The sequence below is a fragment of the Trachypithecus francoisi genome, unplaced genomic scaffold, assembly GCF_009764315.1.
Source record: "Trachypithecus francoisi isolate TF-2019V2 unplaced genomic scaffold, Tfra_2.0 Lachesis_group6, whole genome shotgun sequence".
Classification (NCBI taxonomy): domain Eukaryota; kingdom Metazoa; phylum Chordata; class Mammalia; order Primates; family Cercopithecidae; genus Trachypithecus; species Trachypithecus francoisi.
In genome coordinates, this window is record NW_022681471.1 from 97485272 (window position 1) to 97499130 (window position 13859).

The window sequence follows — 13859 nt, forward strand, 5'->3', positions numbered from 1 at the left end:
CCACTCTCTCCTGGCCTGTAAGATTTCCACTGAAAAGTCTCCTGCCAAATGTATTGGAGAGCTCCGTTGTATGGTATTTGTTTGTTTTCTCTTGCTGCTTTTAGGATCCTTTCTTTATCCTTGACCTTTGGGAGTTTGATTATTAGATGCCTTGAGGTAGTTGTCTGGGTGCTAAATCTGCTTGGTGTTCTATAATCTTCTTGTACTTGAATATTGATATCTTTCTCTAGGTTTGGGTAGTTCTCTGTTGTTATCCTTTTCAATAAACTTACTACCCCATCTCTCTTTTTCTACCTCCTCTCTAAGGCCAATAATTTTGAGATTTGTCCTTTTGAGGCTATTTTCTAAATCTTGTAGGTGTGCTTCATTCTTTTTTGTTCTTTTATCTCTTCTGACTATGTATTTTCAAATAGCCTGTCTTCAAGCTCACTAATTCTTTCTTCTGGTTGATCAACTCTGTTATTAAGAGATTCTGATGCATTCTTCAGTATGCCAATTGCATTTTTCAACTCCAGAGTTTCTGCTTGATTTTTAAAGCAATTATTTCAATCTCTGTTAAATTTATCTGATAGAATTCTGAATTCATTCTCTGTGTTATCTTGAATTTCTTTGAGTTTCCTCAAAACAGCTGTTTTGAATTTTCTGTCGGAAAGGTCTCATATCTCTATTTCTCCAGGATTGGTTCCTGGTACCTTCTTTTGTTCGTTTGGTGAGGTCCTGTTTTCCTGGATGATCTTGATGCTTTTAGATCTGGGCCTCAAAGAGTTAGGTATTTATTGTAGTCTTTGCAGTCTGGGCTTGTTTATGCCTGTCCTTCTTGGGGAGGCTTTCCAGATATTTGAAGGTACTTGGGCCCCAAGCTCAATAATGCTGTGGTTTTTGCCGACTCATAGAGGTACTGCCTTGATGGTCTTGGATAAGATCTGGAAGATTTCTCTGGATTACCAACCAAAGGCTCTTGTTCTTTTTCCTTAGTTTCTTCCAAACAAACAAAGTCTTGCTCTTTGTGCTGAGCCACCTGGAACTGGGGGTATGGTGATGTAAGCACCCATATGGCCACCACCACTAGGACTGCACCAGCTCAGACCTGAAGTCAGCACAGCACTGGGTCTTGCCCAAGGCCCAGTGTAACCACTACCTGGCTACCACTTACCTTCACTCCAGGCCCTAGGGCTCTATGATCAGCAGGTAGTGAAGCCAGTCAGGTTTGTGTTTTTCAGGGTGGCAAGTTTCCCCAGGCTTTGGGTGAGCCCAGAGATGCTGTCTGGTGGCAGGGATTAGAGTCAAAAACCTTAGTAATTTGCCTGATATTCTTTTCTTACTGTGGCTAAGCTGGCATTCAAACCACAATACAAATTCCTTCCTGCTTTTCCCTCCCCTTTCCACAGGCAGAGGAGCCTCCCGCTTTGGTCGTCACCGGCCCATGGTAGGGGTTCTGCTAGGCCACCACTGATGTTCGCCTAAAATCTAAGGATTCTTCAGTCAGCTTGTGGTGAATACTGCCAGGCCTGGGACTCATCCTTCAGGGCAGTGGGCTTCCCTCTGGCCCTGGGGAGGTCCAAAAATGCTGTCCAAAAGCCTAGGCCTGGACTTGGGGACCCCAAGAGCCTGCTTATGCTCTACCCCACTTTGACTGAGCTGGTACCTAAGGCGCAAAACAAAGTCCCCTTTACTTTTCCCCCTGCTTTTCTCAAACAGGAGTCTTTCACCATAGCCACCACAGCTCTGAATGTGCTTGGTCACACCTGAAGTCAGCACATCTCAGAATCCAAGGTCCATGGCGTACTACCTGGGTATCACTGCTGGTTATTCAGGGCCCAAGGGCTCTTTTATTCAGCAGGTGATGAATCCTGCCAGGACTGGGTCCTTTCCTTTAAGGCAGCAGGTTCCCTTCTGGCCCAAGATGTGTCTTTGTCATCTGTGAGCTAAAGCCTGGAATAGGGGCCTCACTACTCTGCCTGGTGCCCTGTCCTACTGTGGCTGAGCTGGTATCCAAGATGCAAGACAAAGTCCTTTTTACTCTTTGCTCTCCTCTCCACAAGCAGAAGAAAGGAGTCTCTTTTGTTGTCACAAGCTGCGCTGCCTGGGTTTTGTGGGAGGGTGGTGCAAGCTCTCCCTTAGGCCCCCCAGCTGGTGTATCCCTAGGTCATCTACCACCTAGTCCTCTGGCTCTGAGCCCAGCCTAGCGCTAGGAGTTGCCTAGGAATTGCAGTGCTTGTGTCCTAGACTACCTTTCATGTTTACCTAGGACTCCAGAGTACTTTGGCCCACATTAGCAAGGCCTGCTGAGAAACTCAAGTTCTGACCGCTGCGATGGGCAATTCTCTGGCCAAGGCTGGTCCAATGCTCCTTCTGGCCCAGCACAACTTTGCTTTCCACTATGACAGGGCAGCACTGAGTTCAGTGTAAAGTCCCCCAGTCACTGTTCTCTCCCTCCCTTAAGTGCAGGGCCTCTGCTGGGGTAGCAGGGGAGGGGCGGTGTCAGCGATTCCAGACCGCCTCTCCTGCCCTTCTCAATGCCGTTCAGTGATATGAAGTTAAAACCAAGTACTGTGATGGCGTACCTGATTTTTGGTTTTTGTAACAGTGCTTTTCTGTGTGCAGACAGTAAAAATTTCATGTTCCTGGAGAGGGGGTGACTAGTGTTGGCTTGTATTCCACCATCCCACCATCTTGCTCTGACCCTCTCAGCATTTTTGTTTTCTGAATGTAGATACAGATGTGTTTATGTCAGCGATACAGTCCGTCAACGAGAATTAGAGGGATTGTTCATGTTTCAACCTAATGATTATTTAACTAATTTTATTAGAGATTCTTAATAATGATCTTTAGCCATGCCAGATGTGTTATGAGTGTATAGATCCATCGTTTATAGAACTCTGACTAATGGTAAAACAACCTGGATAATGTTTTGCCTAAGAAAAAGAGAAAATATCTCTCATTCTCCTGGAGATTTTTTTCAGTAGCTTTATCGAGCTATCATTTACATACCATACTATTCACCCACTTAGAGTATACAATTCAGTGGTTTTTGTTATATTCACAGATATGTGCAACCTTCATCACAGTCAATTTTAGAACATTTTAATCACCTCAGAAAGAAAACCTGTGCCCTTTAGTTGTCACCCCCAGCTCTCCTCTAGCCCTAAGCAGCTGCAAATCTACTTCGTCTCAATAGATGTGCCTGTTCTGAAGCGGAGCTTGCAGTGAGCTGAGATCCGGCTACTGCACTCCAGCCTGGGCGACAGAGCAAGACTCCGTCTCAAAAAAAAAAAAAATAAATAAAAAATAAATAAATAAATAAATAAATGGAAGCAAATGTGTTGTGTTGTGATTGGCTTCTTTAACTTAGCATTTTTTTTTAGTGTGGTATTTTCAAGGTTGATTCATGTGGTAGTGTGTGTCACTACTTCATTCCTTTTTATGGCTGAATTGCAAGGATATACTACATTTTGTTTATCTGTTCAGTTAATAGGCATTTGGGTTGTTTCCAGTTTGGGATTATTATGACTAATGCTGTTGTAAATAGTCATGTCCAACTGTCTGGATGTATGCTTTTATTTATCTTGAGTGTATACCTAGGAGTGGGATGGCTAGGTCATATGGTAACTCTTTGTTGAACTTTTTGTGGAACTGCCAGACTGTTTTACAAAGTGGCCACACCATTTTGCATTTCCACCAGCAATGTATGGAAGTTTAGTTTCTCCATATCCATGCCAACACTTGTTGTTACCTGACTTTTTGAGTCTAGCCATCTTAATAGGTATGAAGTGGCATCTCATTAAAGTTTTAATTTGTATTTTCCTGATGACCAGTGATGTTGAACATGTTTTCATGTGCTTATTGGCCATTTGTGTGTCTTGTTTAGAGAAACATTTATTCAGTGTTAAATTCTAAAGGAGATTATTATTAAACATATTCACAGCTGGTGTGTGAATACTTAAAAATAACATGGATTAGTTCTTGTGAACTAAGACTATCTATGTGAATGGATTCACTAATCAGTTACTCAAAACTCAAGTTTTATCTTTTTTTTTTTTTTTTAAGACATGGAGTCTCACTCTGTCATCCAGGCTGGAGTACAGTGGTGTAATCACAGCTCACTGCAACCTCGAACTTCTGGGCTCAAGCAGCCCTGCCACCTCAGCCTCCCTGAGTAGCTGAGACCACAGGCACACACTACTGTGCCCATCTAATTTTAAAAAAGTTTTTGTAGAGTTGGGGTCTTACTTGGTGGCCCAGTTTCGAACTCCTGGCTTCAAGCAATCTTCCCGCCTCCACCTCCCAAACTGCTGGGGATTACAGGTGTCAGCCACCACACCCAGCCACGTTTTATCTTGATTAATTATATTTCTAAGTTCAAGAAATGTAGCTGAAGCTAGTGTATTTTGAGTTCAGTGAAGTAGTTTAGATAGTGTTTCATTCATTGTTTATGTTTAAGTGGAGCGATAGAGGCTGGATAACTGTGGCATCCCAGTAGGGTTGATGCATGTCTTTCTGCTGGAGAGGTCTTTGGTACTCTTTGAGCTTGACTTTGGTCTGATAAGCATTTTTACAGTGACCTGAGTTAAGGGAGATATGAGATGGCCTAAATCTGAGTAAAAGCCTGTTAAAAAGTTGAGAATGTATTAGCAGTGTCATGACTGTTGATAAGAAGTTAACGTTGGTGGCATTGATAGAAATTCATTGTACTAGTCATAGAAGGTAGCATTTTTACTGGACCATGCTGTATATTGGGTCTAACTAAGAATTAGAAGAAATATTTTTGTTGTTTGTTGTTTCACCTCTTCTGATCATTGACTTTCTTTGGGCAAGTGTCTTAACCTAAGCCTCATTTTCTCATCCCTAAGCTCATAGTAATTATCTGGTTGTACTTCCTAGAGTTGCAAAAATCAAATAAAGTGTTTGAAAACACTAAGAAATTGTAGAGCACTGTGTTTTTGTGATGTTGGTATTAATTCTGGGTACTGTGTTTTAAGTTGGCCCCTGACAGCCTGTTCGAAGGACATGAGAGAGAAAACTTTAAGTATTGTTCTAGAATAGAACTAGAAGATGGCTGGGTGCAGTGACTCACACCTATAATACCAGCACTTTGGGAGGCTGAGGCGGGTGGATCACCTGAGGTCAGGAGTTCGAGACCAGCCTGGCCAGCATGGTGAAACCCCGTCTTTACTAAAAATACAAAAATTAGCTGGGGGTAGTGGTTCACCTCTGTAATCCCAGCTACTGAGGAGGCTGAGCCAGGAGAATTGCTTGAACCCGGGAGGCAGAGGTCACAGTGAGCAGAGATCGTGCCACTGCACTCCAGCCTGGGCGACAGAGCGAGACTGTGTCTCCAAAACAAAACAAAACAACAACAAACAAACCATGAACTAGAAGATAAAAGTTTTAGTGAGGTAGTTTTTAGCTCTGTGATGAGCTCTACTAGTTTAGGTATCCTTATGAAATGCATTGGGTAGAAAACTGATGGAAAGGATTTCTGTATTGGGCATGAAGTTGACCTGTATGTCATAATGGGTGTTTTGGAGTGTTTTCTATGTTCTTTCTAGGCACTGTTCTAAAGGTTTTTTATGTGTTAACTCTTTGTTTTTCAATTGATATATCATAGTTATACATATTTTGGGGGTACATGTGATATTTTGATACATGTACATAGTGATCAAAGCAGGATAATTGGGATATTCATACATCAGACATTCTTCTTTGTGTTGGGAATGTTACAGTTCTTTTCTTCTGGTTGTTTTGAATATACAATAAATTACTGTTAATTATCATTTCCCTACTCTACTATCAAATACTAGAACTTATTCCTTTTAACTGTATTTTTGTACCAACTTTTCTTCATACCTCCTTCCCTGTTCCCAGCTTATCCTAACCAGCATTCTACTCTCTACCTCCATGATATCCACTTTTTTAACTCCCACATATGAGAGAGAATGTGCAATATTTATCTTTCTGTGCCTGGCTTATTTCATTTAACATAGTGACCTTCACTTCTATACATGCTGTTGCAAATGGCAGGCTTTCATTCTTTTTTATGGCTGAATGGTATTCCATTGTGTATATGTACTGTATTTTCTGTATTCATCTGTTGATGGACACTTGGGTTGATTCTGTATCTTGGCTATTGTGAATAATGCTGCAGTATACCTGGGAGTGCAGGTATCTTTTTGGTATGCTGATTTCCTTTCTCTTGGATATATACTCAGCAGTGGAATTGCTGGATCATATGGTAATTCTATTTTTAGTGTTTTGTTGTTTGTTTGTTTGTTTTTTGAGACAGGGTCTCATTCTGTCACCCAGACTGGAGTGCAGTGGCACAGTCATGGCTCTTTGCAGCATCAACCTCCTAGGCTCAAGTGATCCTCCCTAGTAGCTGTGACCACAGGCATACACCACTATGCCAGGCTAATTTTTTTTGTTTTTTACGTTTTTGTAGAGACAGGGTCTCCCTATGTTGTCCAGGTTGGTCTTGGTCTGCAAGTCCTGGGCTCAAGCAATCTTCCTGCCTCTGCCTCCTCAAACGCTGGGATTACATATGTGAGCCACCACACACAGCCTATTTTTAGCTTTTTTTTTTTTTTTTTTGAGGAACCTCCATAGTGTTCTCTGTAGTGGCTGTAGTACTTCACATTCCCACCAACAGCGTGAGGGTTCCCTTTCCTCCACATCCTCACAAGCATCTGTTATTTTTTGTCTTTTTGATAATAGTCATTTTAACTGGGGTGAGATGATACCTCACTGCGGTTTTTATTTACATTTCCTTGATGATTAGTAATGTTGCATTTTTTTCATAATACCTTTTGGCCATTTGTATGTCTTCTTTTGAGAAATGTTTATTCAGGTATTTTGCTCATTTTAAAAATGGAGTTATTTGGTTTTATTTTGCTATTGAGTTGAGTTATGTATTATGGATATTAATCCCTTGTCAGATGGATATTTTGCAGGCGTTTTCTCCTGTTCTGTGGGTTGTCTCTTCATACTGTTGATTATTTCTTTTGCTGTGCAGAAGCTTTTTAGCTTGATATAATCTCTTTTGTCTGTTTTTGCTTTTGTTGCCTGTCTTTTTTTGTTTGTTTGTTTTTGAGATGGAGTCTCACTCTGTTGCCCAGGCTGGAGTGCCATGGCGTGATCTCGACTCACTGCAAGCTCTGCCTCCTGGGTTCACGCCATTCTCCTGCCTCAGTCTCCCAAGTAGCTAGGACTACAGGCACATGCCACCACGCCCCACTAATTTTTTTGTATTTTTAGTAGAGATGGGGTTTCACCGTGTTAGCCAAGATGGTCTTGATCTCCTGACCTCATGATCTGCCTGCCTTGGCCTCCCAAAGTGCTGGGATTACAGGCGTGAGCCACCGCGCCCAGCCCAGGCTAATGTCTTAGAGCATTTTCCCAGTGCTTTTTTCTAGTAGTTTCATAGTCTCAGGTCTCACGCTTAAGCCTTTAATTCATTTTCAGTTGATTTTTGTATAGCGTGAGAGATGGGGGTCTGGTTTCATTCTTTTGCATATGGTTATCGAGTTTTCCCATCACCATTTATTAAATAACTGCCCTTTCCCCAGTGTATGTTCTTGGTGCTTTTTTGGAAAATGAGTTGGCTATGTGTAGATTTCTGTGCTCTCTATTTTGCATTAACTCTTATCCTGAGAACAACTTTATGAGATTGGGAATCATGATCACCTCCATTTTACAGCTGAAAAACTGAGGCACAAAGAGGTTAAGTCACTCACCCAAGGTTACAGGGCTAGTAAGTAGTGGAATTAAAATGGAGAACAAGGCAGTCTAGGTCTAGGAGTACATGCTTTTAACTCCTTCATTACCAACCAACTCTGGAAGTCTGTAAGAGGAAAAAACCATTTTATTCTACTTATTTTTCCTAACTTTGATATTATGTATGTGTAATGTTAAGGATGGATAAATGAATTAGAAAGCTTTTACTTAAAGTGACAGAAAATTATTGCTCTTAATATCAAATACAAATGTTATTAAATATTTCTTCTTCAAATTACTGGAGAATGTTTGAAGAACTGCTTTGAAATAGGGAAAACTTATTGTATTAATTCCCCTTGAAGTTTACTTTGGAATGATTTAACAATATTTAGTGTGAAAAGGAGATAGTTTTCAGGGATGCTTAATACATTTACCCTTTACTTTAAAGATGATTTCAAGCTTTTTAGATCAGCAAGCCATCCTGTTTGTGGACACTGCTGATCGCCTGGCCTCGTTAGCTAGAGATGCTCTGGTCCATGCACGCCTGCCTAGTTTTGCCATCCCATATGCCATTGATGTACTGACTACTGGCTCTTACCCACGGCTGCCAACCTGCATTAGGGTAAGTGCTTTGCCCCCATGTTCCTAAAAACTAAAGGTTTTGCCTTTGGATTGGATTGTATTATTAAGTAGCCCAGCAAAAAACATTGTTAAAACAAACAGTATATATAGTTTGCTTTTTTCTCTATAACTAAAGTTGTACTTTTTTGAAATAAGTTGGGGCCAGATGTGAGTAGATATCAAAATGGGTGAAGGTTTTATTTTTTTTTTTCCCCAGGGGAGCGGGATGTGCAGACATAACATCTATTTCAGATGTGAAATGCTACATGCTAGTTGCTTTTTGAAAGTGTTTTAAACTTTTATTGTTTTGGTAGTTTACTGACTTGGTGCCATATTGTATTTTATACTTGTAAGAACTTGTGGAAGTTATCAAGTGATATTTAGTTGCTTTGTAAATAGAGCATAAAGGAGGTCCTGTTGTATTATGATCTTAGCTAAATGACCGGAATCATTGTTGCTCTTATGCATGATAGTAATGGCTATTGTTTTTGGATGTAGACTGCAGAAATGTGTGTTGAGATTCTCTTAGGTAAAATACGAAAACACTGTATAAAAACAGGAAAAGATTTTTTTAAAAATCCCTTTTCGTACATTATTTAAAAATCACTTAAATTTTTTTGCAGGATAAAATTCCTCCCAGACCCAATTACCAAAATTGAAAAACAAGCCACACTCCATCAGCTGAATCAGATTCTTAGACATCGGCTTGTAACCACAGATCTTCCTCCTCAGTTAGCAAATCTTACAGTTGGTATGTATCTGAAATTTTTTTTTTTTTTTTTTTTTTTTTTTTTTTTGAGACGGAGTCTCGCTCTGTCGCCCAGGCTGGAGTGCAGTGGCCGGATCTCAGCTCACTGCAAGCTCCGCCTCCCGGGTTTACGCCATTCTCTCGCCTCAGCCTCCCGAGTAGCTGGGACTACAGGCGCCCGCCATCTCGCCCGGCTAATTTTTTGTATTTTTTTAGTAGAGACGGGGTTTCACCGTGTTAGCCAGGATGGTCTCGATCTCCTGACCTCGTGATCCGCCCGTCTCGGCCTCCCAAAGTGCTGGGATTACAGGCTTGAGCCACCGCGCCCGGCCAATTTTTTTTTTTTTTTTTTTTTTTTTTTTTTTAAGACTTGATGGCCAGGTGCAGTGGCTCATGCCTGTAATCTTAGCACTTTGGGAGGCTGAGGCAGGCAGATCACTCGAGGTCAGGAGTTTGAGACCAGCCTGGCCAACATGGTGAAACCCCATCTCTACTAAAAATACAAAAATTAGCTGGGTGTGGTGGCACGCACCTGTAATCCCAGCTATTTGGGTGACTGAGGCATGATAATTGCTTGAACCTGGGAGGCAGAGGTTGCAGTGAGCCAAGATTGCACCACTGTACTCCAGCCTGGGCGACAGAATTTGCATGTTAGAATATTTTCCTGAACAGCTTTTTGGGTTTTATTCAAAGAAATAGCATTGTGAAGATTTGACTGACAGTTTTATGGTGTTTGATTCTATGACTTGTCAGCCATATCATTTCTCTTTAGTACCCAGAAATACAGTGCTGGTATTTGCAGCTTGGGAGTGGGGCTGTAAAGAGAGAAGACTCCCCAGAGTTGAGCCTCAAGAAAATATGTTCATTTATGTTAGAAGAGTTGCCTTTCATTTCTTGACCTGGAAGCTGGCTACTTCTTATTCAGGAACCATTGAATTGTTGGAACCTTATGAAAGAACCTTCAATCTATTTAAAAATTTTTATAAGTAAGACTCAAAGTTCTAGGTCAGGGGGAAGATTCTAATTTTCTAGCAAAGTACACTTCTTTTTCTTCGTCTTTTTCTTCTAAAAGCAAATGGCCGGGTGAAGTTTCGTGTTGAAGGAGAATTTGAAGCCACCTTGACTGTGATGGGAGATGACCCTGATGTTCCTGGCGTCTTCTCAAGCTAGAAATTCTAGTTGAGGATAAGGAAACAGGAGGTAAATCATAAGTAGTGATTTAAATCATAAGTATTAATTTAAATGTTTGATATTTTTATATTATTGAAATATTCCTGGCTGGGGATGATGGCTCATGCTTGTAATCCCACTACTTTGGGAGGCCGAGGCAGGTGGATTGCTTGAGCTCAGGAGTTTGAGACCAGCCTGGACAATATAGCAAGACCCCATTTCTAAAAAAAATTTAAAAATTAACCAGTGTGGTGTTGTACTCCTATAGTCCCAGCTACTTGGGAGGCTGGGGTTGGGAGGTGGGAGGATCACCTGAGCCCAGGGAGGTTGAGGCTGCAGTGAGCCATGATCACGCCACTGTACTCTAGCCTGGGTGACAGAGCAAGATCCTGTCTCTAAAATATATATATATATTCCTGCAAAATGATAAATGTGTGTAGCAATTTATCCTGTAATTTGACGCAAGTTTTGTAACTGTAACTACTTATTGACCATGGAAGTTTCAGTGTTTCTCAGAGTACAATGTCAAGTTTCTGTAGATAATTTCAGTGCTTCTTAAAAAAATTCATTGTTGGCCGGGCGCGGTGGCTCAAGCCTGTAATCCTAGCACTTTGGGAAGCCAAGACGGGCGGATCACGAGGTCAGGAGATCGAGACCATCCTGACTAACACGGTGAAACCCCGTCTCTACTAAAAAAAAAAAACTACAAAAAACTAGCCGGGCGAGGTGGCGGCGCCTGTAGTCCCAGCTACTCGGGAGGCTGAGGCAGGAGAATGGCGTGAACCCGGGAGGCGGAGCTTGCAGTGAGCTGAGATCCGGCCACAGCACTCCAGCTGGGTGACAGCACGAGACTCCGTCTCAAAAAAAAAAAAAAAAAAATCATTGTTATTATGTGCTTCCTTAGTTGGTATAGTGACACATTTGTACACCTATTTGATTAACTACCTTCTTTTCTTCTGCCAATGGAAGATGGGCGAGCTTTGGTTCATAGCATGCAATCAGCTTCATCCATCAGCTGGTGCAGTCTAGGCTCTTTGCTGATGAGAAACCGCTTCAGGATATGTACAACTGCCTACGTATCCTTCTGAAATTTGAGACATGTATTTGTAAGGATTTTGTGGTACCTCTCCCACATTTTTCATTTGTCCTTAGTCTTGTACTGTAGCAGTCTACATTCCTTGCCCCCATCTCCCCCACCATTTTTAGGGTGCAAATAGAGCTGGAGAACTGGCCACTGTGAAGAATAGTGATATGTTTATAATAAACCAAATTTAAAATTTTACTGTTGACTTTGCAGGTAAAAGCAAAAAGTGATTAGTTAAAAATAGTGTTGTTTGAGGTTGGGCATGGTGGCTCACGCCTGTAATCCCAGCAGTTCGGGAGGCTGAGGCGGGTGTATCACTTGAGGTCAGGAGTTCAAGACCTGCCTGGCCACCATGGTGAAACCCCGTCTCTACTTAAAACAACAATAACAACAACAAAAAAGCCTGTTGTGGTGGTGGGCACCTGTAATCCCAGCTACTAGGGAGCCTGAGACAGGAGAGTCACTTGAACCCAGGAAGCAGAGGTTGCAGTGAGCTGAGATCGTGCCACTGCACTCCAGCCTGGATGACAGAGCAAGACTCCGTCACACACAAGCAAAAAATAATAATAATAATAAAAGTACTGTTTGGTGAAAAAAATAGTACTATTTGGTCAATCCATGTTCTCTAAACTATGATGAATTAAGACACAACCCAGACTTTATGGTTTTATATTGGTTTAAAATTAAATATAAAACCTTTTTCTGAAATTATGCTATAAATTATAACACTTTTTAGGATGAGCCATTGGAGAAATAATCATTTCAGAAATTTTCTTCAGAAATTTTTCTCCAGTTTTTCAATTAGAGAGCCTTTCTTAAATGAAGTTTGCCTGTATTTGATTGACTGTTGGTGTAACATATTGATTTTACTTAACAACATCTATCAGATTCTTTCTGTTTATCACTTCAGTTAGAAGTGTTACATTCCCAAACTCTAATGTTAATCCGAGAACGGTGGGGAGACCTTGTACAGGTGGAAAGGTATCATGCTGGAAAGTGCCTCTCCCTCTCAGTTTGGAAGTAAGTAAAATCAGTTCTGGTAGGTTCGCGCTATGACTGTAAATACTCTTTTATTTCTGTTTTTCTCTCATACATCTGATTTAATATATTGTTGACCCTTGGACAACACAAGCTTGAATTGTGTGGGTCCACTTATATGCAGATCAATTTGCAAGATGTGAAACCTGCGTATAGGGCCAACCTTCCCTATACGTGGGTTCTGCTGGCTGACTGCAGAACTGACTGCAGGACATGAGTTTGCATGGATTTTGGTATTGGGACGGGAATCCTGGAGCCAGTCTTCCAAGTATACCAAGGAATGACTATATACCAATAGCTATGCACCTCTAGTAAGATGCTTTTGTTTAGTAAAGGTCCCATGGTATTATGTAGAACACATAGGACATCCATAGTTGACACCTGTCGTAGAACATGTTTTAAATACATAGACATTTACCTATTTGTACTAAGACATACTATTCTTAAAAAGTTTGAGAGGTTAGTTTACTCTGGACTTATACCAAATTGCTAAAAGACCATTAGGTTAGATTGTTGGATATCATTTTTAAAAACATACATGCTTACCACAGTTTTCCACTTTGAATTGTGCCTGTTAAAAACTTTTCTTTGGGAGAAAATCGGTATTGGACTGTTTACAACTCTCAGTTCCCTGTTTGAACTTTATTTGATTCCTGTTTTTCTCCCCACCCCCGCATCTTATTATCCCAAATGACCACCATTTTCTGTAAAGGAGTCAGAGGTGAGTAGATACCACTTTGAAGACAGGTAGTTTTTGTTTTGGGGTTCTTTTTCGTGTGTGTATATGTTTTATTTTTAAATTATATGTCTTAATGCAATGAATCAAATATTGTATTGGATTACAGAATAGCTATCTTCCCATTATTATTCCCTCCACAAACACTGAGGGCCTGCCGTATTCCAGGCTCTGGCTAAACAGCACAATGGATTGTCTCTATTTTATCTAGAAGTTAACAGACTGTGTTGAAAAAAATTCTTCATTTTTTTTTCTTTAGTCAACAGGTTCTTGGGAGAAAAACTGGAACAGCATCTGTTCACAAAGTTACAATTAAAATTGATGAGAATGATGTCTCCAAGCCTTTACAGATTTTTCATGATCCTCCTTTGCCAGCTTCTGATTCCAAATTAGTAGAAAGAGCCATGAAGGTAAAAGATCTCATATATTTTAATATTGATTTAAATGAATGTAACTTACCATTTATCCTTAAACTCTTAGCATAAATTTTTAAAAATATCTAATTCTTCCTAAAACCTTTTATGAAACTTATTTTAAGTAAATGTTACACTTCTTACATTTGTTGTTTTTTAAAAAACATCTGATACTATAATATATAATTTTTAAGATATTCTTTCATATTTTATAATTTAGATCAGATACCATTTTAATTTTAAGGTCTGGCATTAGAGCACCATAACTAATTTATAATATCTTTGCGTATACTTACCAAAATGTTAACTATAGTTTTTAAGCTATCAATACCATGTAAG

General features: G+C 40.4%; 1 protein-coding gene across 1 annotated transcript in view; it reads left to right on the forward strand.

The window, feature by feature from the left end:
- The window catches only part of MED14 (mediator complex subunit 14), an 88154-nt gene that overhangs the window by 13697 nt on the left and 60598 nt on the right, over positions 1-13859 (forward strand). Inside the window, 8 exon segments of the mRNA XM_033201704.1 lie at positions 8159-8351; positions 8972-9082; positions 10152-10226; positions 10229-10279; positions 11219-11245; positions 11248-11325; positions 12221-12353; positions 13367-13517. Coding sequence (XP_033057595.1) covers positions 8159-8351; positions 8972-9082; positions 10152-10226; positions 10229-10279; positions 11219-11245; positions 11248-11325; positions 12221-12353; positions 13367-13517 — 819 coding nt within the window.